Genomic DNA, 14801 nt, shown 5'->3' on the forward strand with positions numbered 1-14801 from the left:
TCATTTTTAAACCCACATATTAAATTAGTTTATTAACAGAAATCAGCTGTAAAAGGTTTGACTTGGCATACTCGCCTTATAAAAGCATTTTGTTGCTGTACCAATAAAATTCGGTGTTTTATTGCACATCTATGTCAGAAAGTAACACCATTTAGCATAAATATAACATAGATGGAAAATGATACATGGTTTTCTAATGATTTTACAAATAAAAATGTGAAAAGTGAAAACAGAAGTTTAGAGAAGAGTTCCATTTTAAAATATTTTGGGAATCTCATAAATCACTGTGCAGTCCATCTTCTGAAAATGGAAAGAGCTGAGAGTGCAAACCTAGCTTTAGGCTGACCCCTTGAACAGAGCATGGTGGTGGCAGCATCATGCTTAGGAAACACTCTTTCTTCAGCAGGGACAACTGGTTAGAGATGAACATAAATGGAGTTAAATACTGGACCACCTTATAAGAAACCCTCAGAGTTTTGGAAAACACATCAGTAAAGAAATAAAAATGTTCCCAGATACTTCCCACTTAATCTGACGGACTTTAAACTATTTTCATAAAGCAAGATGGATGAAGTCGCACCAATAGGTGAATCTAAAAAGCATTAACTCACAGGCACCGAGTATAAATACTTGGTCTTGGTACAGTTTACAGCTGCTTGTTGGTYTGTGACAGAAAAAAATCCATAGATTTTGATTTTTTAATATAACAAAAAATTGAAAAGCTCAGACAGAATCAACTCTTTTGCTGTAGCTCTGTCCATATTTTGAAGTGTTTGTCTCCTGGTACATCTCAGGCCAAGAAGAAGCATTTTGATACWGAGCTGGAGAATATGGAGAAACATCAGAAGCAAACTATTGAGAAGATAGAGACGGAACACAGCGTTAAACTCAAGGAAGAAACCAAACGCATCAAAACAGAACAAGACMGAGAATACCACAAATTCATGGATCAGCTGAAACAGAAGAAGAAGGAGGTATGATTCAACTGCACATTCCTGCTTTTAGTCATTTCACTGTGTAAAATTCAGGATTAAACATGGAGGAGTGAAATGCATAAAACCTGGAGCAGCTGGATGATTTCTGTATGTGTTGCTTAGGTTAAACATTCAGTTGACAAGATGGCTCGGAGTGAGCGAAAAGACACCTTGAAGCAGCGCATGAGCTTCTTCCAGGAATCAAAGATGAAGCAGGTAAGCTGAAGGATCCTAACATGTTTGYTTAAACTTTTTAAAGGCTTCATAACTGTCAAACTTACCTTCCTTGATGTTTGTTTTTTTTCTAGGAGGAGAAATTCGTGGCGGACCAGAAGAACTTCCTAGATACAACACTGAAGATGATCCTCTCCAACAACAAGAGGGAGATCGCAGAAACCGAGAGAGAATGTCTCAACAAGAAGCAAGAACTCATCAGAGGTACAGCAAAMTGCTAACACTAGTGAAGCCAAAGTCCTGTGCATTTTGGACAAATGAGCATGATGATTATTTCATGATTAGAGCGAGAGGCCACKTTATGGGACATGGAGGAGAAGAACCTCTTAGACAAACACCAGCTGCTGAAGCAGCAAATGAAAGACCAGTACTTCCTTCAGAGGCATCTACTCCTAAAGAAACACGAAAAGGTTAGTGGGCTGGATGTATGTCCACCTACTGTCCCATGTACCGTTAATGAGCCAAATTAAATGAAGGGCCTCAAGTTTTGAGTCTGGGTAAATGTTTTCTGTCTACAGGAGCAAGAACAAATGCAGTCCTACAACCAGCGCATGATTGAGCTGCTGAAGAACAGGCAGCAGCAGGAGAAAACCCGGATGCCAAAAATCCAGCGCAATGAGGCGAAGACTCGCATGACGATGTTCAAGAAGAGTCTGCGCATCAATTCGACGGGCAGCGCCTCAGAGGACAGAGAAAAGGTCAAGCAGGTTGGTCTGCCTCTGCCGCCTTTCTGCCCTGCAGAACATTATGAGTCGGCTTGTTAGTGACCCACTCCCTTCCCTGTTCAGTTCACTCAGCAGGAGCAGAAGCGGCAGAAGGCAGAGAGGCAGCATCAGCTGCAAAAACATGAGAACCAGCTGAAGGAGATGATGGGCCAGTGTGAAAGCAACATCAGGGAGCTGCAGCAGCTGCAGGTGGGWAACGGCTCCCTCTCCTCTGATTGTGTCTTTTTTCATGCTGATCTTTTGGGTTCTGTCATGGGTATTTTTATTCCGGTTTCAATTGTGTGCCTATTACAAACTAACAATCTTTTCTGTCTTTCAGAATGAAAAGTGCCACATGCTGATTGAGAATGAGACTCAGAGGCTGAAGCATCTGGATGAGCAGCATGCACAGCTGATGAAGGAGTGGAGGGAGCAGCTGAGAGTCAGGAAGAAGGCGAGTGTTTCCCACTTTATCTCATCGTAAAGTCAACTTTGTAGCTCTAAAAAGCAGAATGCTTGAGTTGTTAAAGTTTTCATTTTTTGGAGACATTCTGACATGGTGTACTCTGGACTTCAACTTTGTAGGAAATTGAGGATGAGCTGAGCGCGAAGAAGAGGGACCAGGAGGCTTTCTTCATGATGAAAGAGAGCGTAGATAATTCAAACCCCAGCTCTCCTCACAAACTCTCCAAGTTTGTGCCTTACTTGGACTCGTCCACCATATGACCAGAGCGGCGGTGACGTTGCATCTACCCGAGTTCTGCACAGACGTTCTGCTGCTTCTGGTTTCATTTGCTTTATTAGGAATGACAAAACCCAAAACTTTCCTTGGATTTCTATGTTGCTTTAGTAAATATTTATGTTGTAGCTCAATTTTTATTTTATCTTTTGTTKTTKTTTTTTWWKSWAWTKRAAAWTWARRWKSCMAAWTTTYMRKTTTTWAMYKKKCMWYYWAARRAAAMSGSMAAMYTYMWKKTTWAMSKTYCCCMRSCMRGAAARKTTKRWKRRKKGRARGGRWKSMWTYMRKYCYKGGRAAWTWRKWAMCMAWYMMMAWTWWTTTYMAWYYKRMYWWKGKTTTWWMMMWWWWWWWWWWAWTYYTYCCMRSYKKTTTKRMYKYTYYWAMCMWTWAMCYYYTKKTTTTKKYMMMWWRSYKSCMAMSSCYTWWTTWWTTTTYYWMYKRWWAARGKYMWCMYYCKWAWTWAMMMYKKWAAWTKRAARKTTTTTTGTATCTTTTCTGTTCWACAACCATGATTTGAAGGAGGGMTTTAAATTCATTTCTCAAGTGGGATGTGAGGTGGAATCCAAAGTTATTTGAATTGAACCATTTTTTCTTTAAAAAAAGAACATATAGTTTATTATTTAGCTCAGTTTTATCAAACAAGGGAAGACATATCTATCAGATATTGTTGTTTATTTTCTTTTATTTACTGTATAACTAGTTACACTGGATGGGAACTGACAAAACCAAAGCAAAATGTTTTTTTTAATTATTTTTCATGGGTGATTTAAATGTTAGGTGTGCAATTATATCCAGTGCAGTTAATGAACTGCTTCTAACCAATGTGCAATACTGTATGGATGTCGCYAAGTTCAGAGTATTTTTTTCTTTTTTTACTTTTCTTTGCACTAAGAGGAATRATATAAAAAYGTAAATTCCTAAAATTGATTTTCCAGCCTTTTGCAAAAAAAGTTAAATGAGTGTAAAAATATAATTTGGCCTGCAGAGTTTCACTGAATCAGGTACAGCTCAACTGCTCTCTCTTTAATTGGTGATTTCCGTTGCTTCATCCATGTATTTCTTGGTTTACATAATGTTATTTGTATGAAAGGGGKTGTGAGTATATATGAAAATCATGAGATGGAACCACTGGTGTAAATAACTCAATAAAATCCTTTTTTAAAAAAGAAAAAAGTGTAAGTGCTGATTTCTTTTTATTCAAAGCACATGAAAGGAAAGCAATGTGCAAATGTCAATGTATTTATATAGAACATAAAAATAAGTGATTAGCTTTTCAGTTTAACAGTCCAGGGTAAATGTGATGATTTTAAGCTTCAAAATAGTTTTTGAATAAACTCGTTTTGAGACAGTTTGGTCCTGGCTGCTCTCTGACTGACCTTTACTGTTGGCATCAGAGTCTKCTGCATCTGGAGACAAACCATKTATTTACTGCAASTGAAACTTAAATCATRTTAACCTAATTTTAACACATTGGATCTTTGTTCCAAAATTGACTTTTTACATCACAACGCTCTGTAAGCCAAGACAGTTCCAGCAAAAAAGAGTAAAGGATCCAGTGGAAGAGTGAATTCAGGCATTTGAATTTTCCAAGCTGAATTTTTTTTTATTGACTTAAAAGTAAAGGTAGAGACAGTGTAACGCAAAATACATCGAAAAAGAAATACAATACTGAAATATGGGGGACCATCAATGTGCATTCTGCCCTCCTTTGGCCACATAACACCTTTATGACGTTGTASGTATCATTTTGAAATGTTTATTTGGACGACAGACTGTCAGTGCTGTAATATGGCTTGAATTTTGTGAAACATTTGAGCAGCTAGAAGCAGAACATAAGTAGTGTTACAACTTGTAGCCTTGTCTACAAACATTTTATTGTTACTTTATTGAACCATTTCCTGTAAAAGTAGCAGCCAGTTACTGGATAAAGCAAATTAGTTTTTATTTTAACCACCAAKCTACACGATTTGTAATTAACATTAAAGCAAATTCCAGTATTTTGAAATTGCACACCGAAAAGAGAACTACAACAAGGACCATTAAAAAAACTGCTAAAGTATGATATCRCTGTACAATAAAAATAATTTGCTCTGCTGACCCTTGCTTGAAACCAGTCAAGCATGTAAAATATTATGTTTATACAATGGTCATTTTTTTATTTGAGCACCGAACATCAGGAAAAGCCTGTACATTTACAACACTGTAAATCATTGCACAAACCAATGGAAATCTTCRATTTTTTATGGGCAGAATGTTCTGCATTTCACATTGTACAGCTCTTATGTTTGGATGAAAGATAACAGTTATGTTAAAAAAATGTTTTCTGACACAAAGCTTCCTACCAACCTCTTAATTTTGGATATTATGTTTACATATAGATGATTGGAGTAACTACTTTGTAACGGTGAGCTAAAAAAAAAGAAAAGAAACAAAGCTGGTGTAACGTTAAAAGTTGTTCTTCTCTCCGCACTGAAATTGTGCAAAACTTGAACTTGCCTGAACTGAGAAGCTGCACATCTGTTACTAATCACAACAATCATCACTGATTCAGTCAACAATAAAARWACGCTAATACAGGTGCATCCTAATAAACTGAAGTAACATCAGCAACTGGGTGTTTTTTAAGTAAGTCCACATAAAACACACAAAATATAGAAATTCATTACACACTGTGYGATATATTCCAATTTTTGATTTTGTTAAAGCTAATCAAAACCCAAAATTGAGCCTTTCAGACTTCAATCTAGGACGGCGCACAATGCCGGTAAAAAAGGATTTTAATTTGGAAATATTTGTTCTGTCCGATATTGAACAGAACATGTATTCAGTAACTTGACTGGGATTCTTAGGCAAGAATTTTAGCATGAAATGATGTAAAATGTGACTTTGACAGTTTACTCCCGAAACCCCATAGAGATAAAGAGCTTTCTAGATTCTCTATGGGGTTCTGGTCTGTCCATTGAGACACAGTCATACTATGGTCATGGTGCTATTGGCAGTGTCAGCAGCTGTCAACTCCTCATCTACAAAACACTTTCTGCAGAAGGAGGCACAAGGCTCTAAAAGTTTCTGGTAGATRGTGTGTTGACCTTCGGCCTGACGAGCCACGAGGAACCAGCAGCAGATGAAACGGCTCCATAAATGATCACTGACTGAAAAGAAATCGTACTGGACCTCAAGAATCTTTAGTCTTCCTCCAGTCTCTGGGCCCAAAATCAAAATTAACCTCACTTTCAATGTCTCTATTTCTACTATGACTTAATGCAAGAAATGCATCAGTTAAGGGTGTGGTGGCTTAGGAAGCGTTGGCTCTCTGCARCACAGTCTATTTCTTTTAAGCCTGCAATWATTCATGTGGCTAGTGTACCTTCTTTTTTTTAACCACACTTTTTCTTTCCACTCAACTTTCCACGAATGCACTTAGACAAAGAACTTTGAACATCTGACTTTTTTTTAGCAAAGCCTTTCTGAGTCTGTCAGTGAAAAGTAATGAATTCACATAAAATATGAACTTCCTCTGTTGATCTGAAATTAGAAACATTTTGATTTTTCTGTTATTCAGATGCACCTGAATGTAAGTTTTTAAAATTACAAACATTAATACTTGGCAAAGATATATTTGAAAGAAAAATGTTAACCATACACGAAAGCTCAGATGAAATTAGTGAACGTCCCCACTACACTCATGAAATACTTAAGTTAYTTAGGATCCTTTTTTCCCTGCTGCAGAATAGAAACTGGCAAGATATGAACACCTACTAAGCCTACAGCTGCATATACTTTGTAAGCACTGAAGCCAATACTTTGCATATATTTTGAGGCACTGCATCCTTAAAGGCATGGGTGCTAACACACCCGTAAATCAGGCACAACCTGCAACTCGGGCTAAATGCCGTCCCAGTTTTCAGCCCAAGTTACGGKAACGTGATACAGAGGCTGTGATTGACACGTAGCCACAAAAGCGAGTATGATTTCTTACAATATCTAGATAAAAAGAAAAATAAGTAAACATCATGAAACCTCCACAAAAAAAGGTCTATTATTGCTGGTTCRATTGGCTGGATATTTTTAAAGTATTTATTAAAAAAATGTACCTATAAATAAAGCAAGTTGTGAAGTGGCAGAAAGATTGCTTTTCTTTACATTTACACCATCGGTGTATTATTTTGTTCTYTTCTGGTTACATTTGAATGAATCATAAAACCTACGGCTTTTTGCTCAGGTAGTTCGAGGGGATCCAGGCCTCAACATCTTCTCCGACATTTTTACAGAACCACCAACCGCTGCTGTTTTTCTCCAGAACTTCAAACACCGTCCCCACCTTGAAGCTGGACGTTTGCTCATCCCCTTCAAAGTCCGCCACGGCTAGATAGAGCTCATCCTTACTGGGCTCCTTGAGTAACGGCGGAAGCTTGTCCTTGGGTGGTCCGGACTTTTCGGGTTTCATCTGGGGCTTGGGAGGAATGGGAGCTTTATTCCCCTTGGGATCGTCTTTCTCTTTACTTGGAGGTGGTTGAACAAACGCTTTGGGTTTTGGGGGAGGAGGCCTGTTGAGTTGTGGTGGTGGTCCAGGCTTGGGAATCTCTTGCGGTTCTTTCAGAGAAGGAGGCTTGTTTTCGGTYGGGCTGGATGGATCGGTCTTCTTTGGAGGAGGAGGTCTTTTTGGAGCCATGGCAGGAGGTCTCTGAGGAGGCTCCTTATGTGGGGGCACTGCTGGTTTTGGAGGGGGGGATGATTTCTCCTGGCTAAGACCATTTATGTGTTTGGGAGGGAGTTTTGGSTCATCAGAGGATTTGCTGTTGTTGAGCACAGGGATGTGGATGGGCGGAGAGCTGGAGGGTGAGCTGCTTCCTGCTGCTGAAGAATCATTCTGATGGTTTCCCTCAGAAGAGCCAACATCCGCAGCTTTTGATGGCCTCAACTTGCTCCTAAGGTTGGTGATGTCCACTTTGTTTTCTGCTGGTGGATCSGGTTTGGCAGCTGGGACGGGCTTCGGTCTGACCACCGGCTTACCCTTCATAAAGGCTGCAGGTCCTGCRGGCTCTGGTTTCTCTTCCCGGTTCTCTRCCTTCGGTTTTGGTGGCTGTTTGGGAACAGGCTTCAGATTAAACTTCTTCACCTCTTTAGCAGAGATTTTGTGGCCACACTCAAGACCCATTTCATTGCGAAGAGGAAGAGCTTTGCTCTTATCTTCCTTTTTGATCTCTGGTGGCTTCTCTGGCTTGAAAGGGGCAGATTTGGGGGTAACAAGAGGCACGATGACTCCAGGTGCTGGTGGTTTTGGAGGCAACGGCTTGCAATGATCAGGTTTTGGCTTCTCTGCCGCCTCCAACTCAAAGCTTTTATTAATAGACTCCCGTCGAGGTGGCAGAGCTGGTTTCTCYTCTGCCGGAGGGGCAGCTGGGGCTGGGGGCAGAGGCCCAGCGAAGGTCGGAGTCGTCTTGTTGGCATTGGACTTCCAGTCTCTCAGCTTTGGGCGGGCAAAGGAGTCAGAAGCTGCGGTCGGCTCATCTGGTAAAGGCTTAGACCAGGTATCATCATTGGCACCACCGTCCTCAAGCCTGAGTTTCTCCATCTCATTGGGTAATGGAGCAAGAAAATTGGGTCGCAGGGCATTACTAGTCTTCTTGTACTTGTCGATGAAAGTGGCTGGGGCCCAGCCTTCTTTCTCATCTATCTGGATGTACCACCAACCACTTGTATTCTTCTCAACCACCTATTAGGGAAAACGGTTAATAATTCAATAAAACTTTTAAAGTTTATAGTATTGTAAATTGACTCAGACAGGCTTTGATCAGACCCACCTCAACTTTGACCCCTGCTTGGAAGCTAATCCCATCTGGAATGGTCGTCTGAAAGTCAGCTATGGTGTAATACTCTTCCTCGACCTTTGGTGGAACGGGTGGCTTAGGTAAGTTTGCACCACGTGGCTGTGGAATAGAAGAAACACACAAAAAGATTAGGCTGTTAAACTTATGGATTMTATGAGTTTCTGACATCAAAATGTTACATCTTACAATGGATAGATCTCTGCGTGGAGGAAGTCCGTGTCTTGATCCCACTTCTGTGAAGGGAAAAGGTGTAGAATAAGGATATATGTATGTATGTAAGTGGCAACACAATTACTCTATGCAAAACCAGATTTTACTGAACAAAAAAAAAAAAGAAAATTGTAACCTGTAAAGTTATCAACTAGGTAGGGTGTTTTTAACCTACTTACTAATTTTGTTGTTATCAGAGAAAATAGAGAGCCTGTTTTCCTTCTGGTTGTCTCTTGATGCATTGTTCTGCAGGTTCTGTTTGGAAACCCCTTCCAGGTCATTTGTACTGGCATGAGCTGCAGCGCCTGCTGATTGCCTTTGGCTTTGAATATCAGACTTTTTCAGGTAGGAGGCCGGAGCCCAGCCCTCACGGCCTTGGTACCTGGATTGGAGTAACATATACATTCAGTGGCATGAAACTTAACAATGTGAGAATAAATCAGCTTTGTTCATGTAAATTACATTGAGATATAAACATTTGAATGATTTTTATTGTTAGTCAAGTATGCTATTGTAATCTATGAATTGATGTTCCTGCAGCTTGTTTTCAAAGTCAAATATTTATTCACTCATTTTCATGTATGATGAATGATGATTTCATGGAATCATCATTCGTATCATAAAATAATTAAAATAAATTATCTATATATTGCATGTACGTAAACATCATGTTCTGAATTTATTTACAGAATTCTCTAAGGACCAGAGTGATTTCTACATTTCTGGATGTGAACATTAGTTCATGTTTATGTTTGATTACCTGATCTTCCACCAGCCTTCCAAGTTCTTCTGAATAACCTCGACTATCATGCCTCTTTCCAGGTCGATCTCATCCTGATCCCTGGCCGAGTATGGGTAGATCACAGAGTACTTTTCTTCTGTTGGAATAAAAGCACAAAGTGTTACATGTAAGAACACAGTATGCTTTGTGGACTAAACATTTAGTATCAAGTAAAACAAGAAAATGTATCTTAAAAGTTGGAAAGAAAATCACACACTTGCATATCTGAGTAAAAGCAACAAGAACCATCTCTCTGATGTTTCTGTTGCTGTGAAATTGGTTGACTTATTTCTAAACACTTAAAACCTGGCTTTAATTATGAGAAGACCAAAAGACCCTTCCTGATAAAACTGYTAAAATTGAAGTAAAGAATGTACAATCTCCAATCAACGTAATGAGGCAAGGCACGAGGAGCATCTTGAAAAAGGACAAAAAAGAAAAGCTTACAAATACACAACACGCAAAACAGACACAGATATTCCACAAATAACTACGCTACAGGACACACTGAGGAGCAACAACCAATTTTACTTTAATTATAAGTAATTGCTAATCTACTAAAATCAAGATGTTATCAGTGGTTTTTACTATTAATTAATATAAGTACATTTTGAAAATATGGATTTCAGTTCTGAACTGCATGTCAGTTTTTAAAACATACAGAAATGAACAAACCAACATGCATGAGTTTATTTTGCATGCCAGGATCACTCATGCAACACACATGCATCCACAAGAACAATCATGGTTGAGCAGGCAGAACACACACATAAACACACACACACACACACACACACACACACACACACACCACACACACACACACACACACACACACACACACACACACACACGCACACACACACACACACACGCACACACACAGGTTTTCAGTTAAAAAAGGGAGGAGGAGGGGTTGAAAGAAAGGCGTGCGCTCCACCTTGCCCAAAGCCTGTGCTGAATAGATCCCCTAAAGTTCTGCGCCGACCCACGTGCCTTGGCAGTGACCAGAACCTCCGAGGCACTGACATCCCAGCACGGTAAGTGGGGCAAAATAGGAAGTAAGCATTACAAATGRTTTGCGATGATGTTTACATTTTAACTATAAGTATCATCAGTTCTGATAAATCCAGAGCAGTGTTTCTCAAACCTTTTCAGGCCGAGGACCACCTGTCCCATTTAACAAACACTCATGGACCACCTAATTTTAATTGCCCCCCCACTGACACATCTTAATATATACAATCTGAAATGAAAATACTAGTCTCTTAACTCTTTGTATTTGTTCTTCCTAATGTGAAGAGTGGCAACGTTTTGTAAACATGACTGGCCACAATAAAACCACAAATAAGTCATTTTGAGTTATTTACAGATTCTGAAAGTATGGACTCTAAGCTGTCTAACCACAAAAGTTCTTTACTTCCAATGTTCTGTTCACTAGTAACCCTTTTAGGGCTATTTGTAATTTAGAACCATGAAAAAAGAAAAATATACTTGTGTTGCATTGTCAAGCCAGAAGATAGCTCAATATAAATTATTTTATTTTAGGTGTTTTAGATGCAGTTAGTCAGCGTGGGGCACAGCTGTGTTCATGGTCTTATCATCATCGTATCATGTTCAGCACATCCATAGGCCTACATGTGCATGCCTGCAGCTTGCTATGCATCGTAAGCGTTCAAAAAGGAAAGTTCTGCAACTCACCCTGAGAAACTTTCCACTGGTATCTTCAGGCTWATTTTTTGAGTGACAATCCTTTGGTAAGCTAACTGTGGCGTCGCACTTTGAGCTCACATTACAGCAAATAAATGGCTGTTTACATGCAMATAGTGGTCCACAGGTGGTACCGGAAAACAGTTTGAGAAAGACTGATCTAGAGACWTACTGACAAACTCTTCATTGTATGCTTACAGATCTGGATTTTTATCCAGCCGTAAAAGAGACARTATTAGATTGCATGCCCYTGCTAATTTTTTTCTTCAAACTTTTTAAAAATGACCATTTCCACCAGACTTTAAATTCACTTTTTAAACCAAACAATTGCTATTTGGTCATCAATGCGTGATAGCAACTCCTCATAAATAAAGCACGATCGTAACAGTCAGAAAAAAATTCAACATGTGGCTCCATTTGGAAATGATGCTGGTTTGCTTTTGGGGCTCAGAGTAGAACATAAAATCAGCGTTCAGACATGAACTTTTATGTACCTTCTTCTCCTGGAATTGTGAAGTCGTCAGGGTCGTCCTGAACCTCCAGGCAGGTGGCGGGAACCCAGCCCTGAGCATCTTCTGAGCTCACAAACCACCAGCCTAAATCAGCAGAAAACAAACACATTCACATGCAAATGCATTTCCTAAGACTAGGACTCCCAATTCMAAASGTTTACATTTAGCACTTGCCAGATTCATTTTTCTCAATGACTTCCACTGTCTGACCAACGTGCAGACTGATTTCGGTGCTCTCTTGTTTCTCATAGTCTGTTACTGCCACATACTGTTCGAGGAAGAGTGCGTCTGCAGAGGTGGGGTCTCCTATTGAAAGAGCAGAGAGTAACAKATTCATTTGATTTCTTCTCCTCTTTGATCCTTTTAAAACAGGATATGCATGAAATCTCGACAAACTATAAAAAAGCCTTCGCTCAAAATCTCYTCATCTTCCCCAATCTTTAGTAAAGTCAGYTAATATGCTATTAAAGAAAAGCCCTTGAACTTGTCAAGATAAGATYGCATCTCTGTGCTTTGGGGGGTTTGACATTTAAAGGTTTTCTCTGTCATTGACCAGTTGCTATATGCCCTTTTCAAAATGTCAGATTATAAACGGTTCACAAAAAAATTTGCCAAAAATCATAAAAAGCCAAATATAACTGTCAGGTTTTATGAGTGCAAAAACTTTCAGGTAAAATGAGCGAAGGCTTATCTATGGTATGGATATCTGTTTGGCATGAGATGGATGAAGTATATGATTAGAAAGATTCAATGAGCAAAATACTGAGCCAACAGTGGAGCAGAAGGGACATATGGAGGAGGACAGTGTGATTGGAGACAGTGTGGGAAGTTATTTTAATCATTACATGGATATGATTTCAGTAAAGACAACCAAACACACACAGGACCCGCCACCGATGTTAGCAACAAATTAGCATCAGAAAAATCTACTTCCACAAACAAGCGCTTGAAACTGGGAAAAAGTGACAACTTAGCTTAACATGCGAATGTAAATGTAAATGTAATTCTAATAAATGTCATTTTCTCAGTAAGAAATTCAAATAGAAACCAAATATTTMTTTACAGCAGAACTGACAGCTGCTAACCTGTCAGTTCTGCTGACAGGTTAGCAGAACTGTCAGCAGTTCTGCTAACCTGTTCTGCTAACAATATTTATTGCAACAATATATTTGTTGCAATAAATATATTGCAAACATATTTATTTAATAATGTGTGAATAAAAAGTACAAAAACAATAGCTTACAGTTTTTAAATTTTTTTTAACTCCCCAAATGAAGATTAGCTAAAAAAAAAAGCACCATTTCAAAAACAGACAATTTCAAAACTACTAAAAAAATGACCATCACACCATTTCTAAATGTTTAAAATCATTATAATATGATGTCACAAAAAGTCAGGTGGAGTTTTTGCTGCCTGAGCATACAGTAACAAAGCACAATATGCTTAAATAAAGGAGTTTAGATAATTGTGTTTAATTTTTGTGTAAATGATACCGTAGCTTTTTGAAAAACAAGGTTATTGTACCGTTATTGTACCATGAGAAGGTAAGTAAGTACCTACAGAAAAGTTATTTAGCTAAACTGCCATCTGGAKACTTGCCAATTGAAGCATAGCAAAGCTACAATATTCATCTGGCACATTAGTAATACATCATAACCCATCACGAACATTCAAMATGGCCAAACAATAGTGATTTTTTACAGTCTGCAACACGAAACAACAATTCTTTAAATCACCAAATACATGATTTATTTTTTTAGACACAYAATGAGTCACAAGCCTTCAGCAGAGCCACATCCCACCTGCCCAGGCCTGGCAAGGAGAGGGGGAACACACCACTAGCAACCCACCGGGTTACACACACAGCACGGCAAAGCATGACAGTGTGTTTACTACCTYGCTTTAGGAAAGTAGTCGCTCTCTCCACAAACCCTGATGAAAAGGAAAATGAATGGAGAAGAAAACTGAAAAAAATAACATGGATGCAACTTAAGAACAGTAGGTCACTGAGGGGATATAGAAAAATGTGAAAAGGTAGAGAAAAAACAGCATTCAAGATGGTTGCTTTGATACAGGTGCTTTGACCTGCACAAAAAGTTTAGATAGAAAATTTWGTGATGGAAAAGTTGTTCCAAAGAAGAGAAATATCCCTAAACCCATTTATGTGAATGAAACTGTCACTAGATGGTGCTAAAGTCAATTCTGTTTACCATTCATTTCCATAAACTATTTATATCCAAATACTATTTTACAATTCCATTTACTTTTATTTATAATAAAAGAAAATTGCTTAATATTCAGTAAGATAGGTTGATTTTTATTCCATACACTTAAAACATGTAAGCAAATAAAACTTTCATGAAGGGGTCTTACCTGACTTCTTCTTTCCAATGGGCTCCCTGTGAACAGAGACAATGCATTACTTAGAAAAGAAAATGAAACAACTTTACAAAAAATATTTCATATCAAATTCATATAATGTGTAATCCCATTGTTTTATATTAAAGCTATTCTAGAGTAAACTGAATCCTAACAATTCTATTTTTGATCAACACACCGATGTTTAAAAACTAGACAGATCAGTTACAAGAATATGTGCTATAYATAAAATAGTTACTAGATTTATCTTAACTTGGTGCAGCAGACACATCAGAGGATGTTTCCATCTACAACCAGACCAACATGYTTAAAGATACACTTGAAAGACGAGCTCTAATATTTGGCTCGATGTTAAATTCAATACAGCATCTGCTGTGTCTGCTTCAGACATTAGCCAGATAAATAGGGCATCACTCCGCAGCAGCACTCAGGAGTTGATTCAGGGACCAGGCAATAGAAAAATCACTTCTGGCTTTGCATTTCTCTCTTTGTCTACCTCTCCATCTTTCTTATCTAAACAGTTCTCCAGTGCTTTATTATTGCCTTCCATCATTTCAACTTTTCCACTTCTCATTTCTCATGTCTGCCTCTCTCACTCCATCATCGCCATTATAATTATTCCTGGGCATCACTCCTTACACATTTTCTTGCATTGATATGAATTCTTTCTCTCTCTCTCACACACACACACACACACATGCACACACACACACACACACACACACAC

General features: G+C 38.7%; 2 protein-coding genes across 5 annotated transcripts in view; one reads left to right on the forward strand and one right to left on the reverse strand.

Moving 5' to 3' along the window:
• Positions 1 to 2809, forward strand: part of stk10 (serine/threonine kinase 10) — a 40228-nt gene extending 37419 nt beyond the window's left edge. Inside the window, exons 8-15 of the mRNA XM_017308487.1 lie at positions 723 to 974; positions 1098 to 1190; positions 1283 to 1412; positions 1494 to 1618; positions 1727 to 1915; positions 1997 to 2122; positions 2253 to 2366; positions 2498 to 2809. Coding sequence (XP_017163976.1) covers positions 723 to 974; positions 1098 to 1190; positions 1283 to 1412; positions 1494 to 1618; positions 1727 to 1915; positions 1997 to 2122; positions 2253 to 2366; positions 2498 to 2638 — 1170 coding nt within the window. The 3' untranslated portion in view covers positions 2639 to 2809. The remainder of the gene's footprint in view (positions 1 to 722; positions 975 to 1097; positions 1191 to 1282; positions 1413 to 1493; positions 1619 to 1726; positions 1916 to 1996; positions 2123 to 2252; positions 2367 to 2497) is intronic.
• Positions 2810 to 4202: 1393 nt separating this feature from the next.
• Positions 4203 to 14801, reverse strand: part of sh3pxd2b (SH3 and PX domains 2B) — a 40982-nt gene continuing 30383 nt past the window's right edge. Inside the window, exons 6-15 of one of the 4 annotated variants that reach the window (XM_008426906.2) lie at positions 14069 to 14094; positions 13592 to 13627; positions 11870 to 12001; positions 11678 to 11779; positions 10414 to 10497; positions 9453 to 9570; positions 8872 to 9074; positions 8669 to 8715; positions 8456 to 8581; positions 4203 to 8367 (exon numbers count right to left, since the gene is read on the reverse strand). In XM_008426906.2, the coding sequence (XP_008425128.1) occupies positions 6856 to 8367; positions 8456 to 8581; positions 8669 to 8715; positions 8872 to 9074; positions 9453 to 9570; positions 10414 to 10497; positions 11678 to 11779; positions 11870 to 12001; positions 13592 to 13627; positions 14069 to 14094 (2386 nt within the window). In that variant the 3' untranslated portion in view covers positions 4203 to 6855. The remainder of the gene's footprint in view (positions 8368 to 8455; positions 8582 to 8668; positions 8716 to 8871; positions 9075 to 9452; positions 9571 to 10413; positions 10498 to 11677; positions 11780 to 11869; positions 12002 to 13591; positions 13628 to 14068; positions 14095 to 14801) is intronic. The other 3 variants (XM_008426907.2, XM_008426909.2, XM_008426910.2) reach the window with 3 other exon arrangements.

Source organism: Poecilia reticulata, linkage group LG14 (genome assembly GCF_000633615.1).
Source record: "Poecilia reticulata strain Guanapo linkage group LG14, Guppy_female_1.0+MT, whole genome shotgun sequence".
Classification (NCBI taxonomy): Eukaryota; Metazoa; Chordata; class Actinopteri; order Cyprinodontiformes; family Poeciliidae; genus Poecilia; species Poecilia reticulata.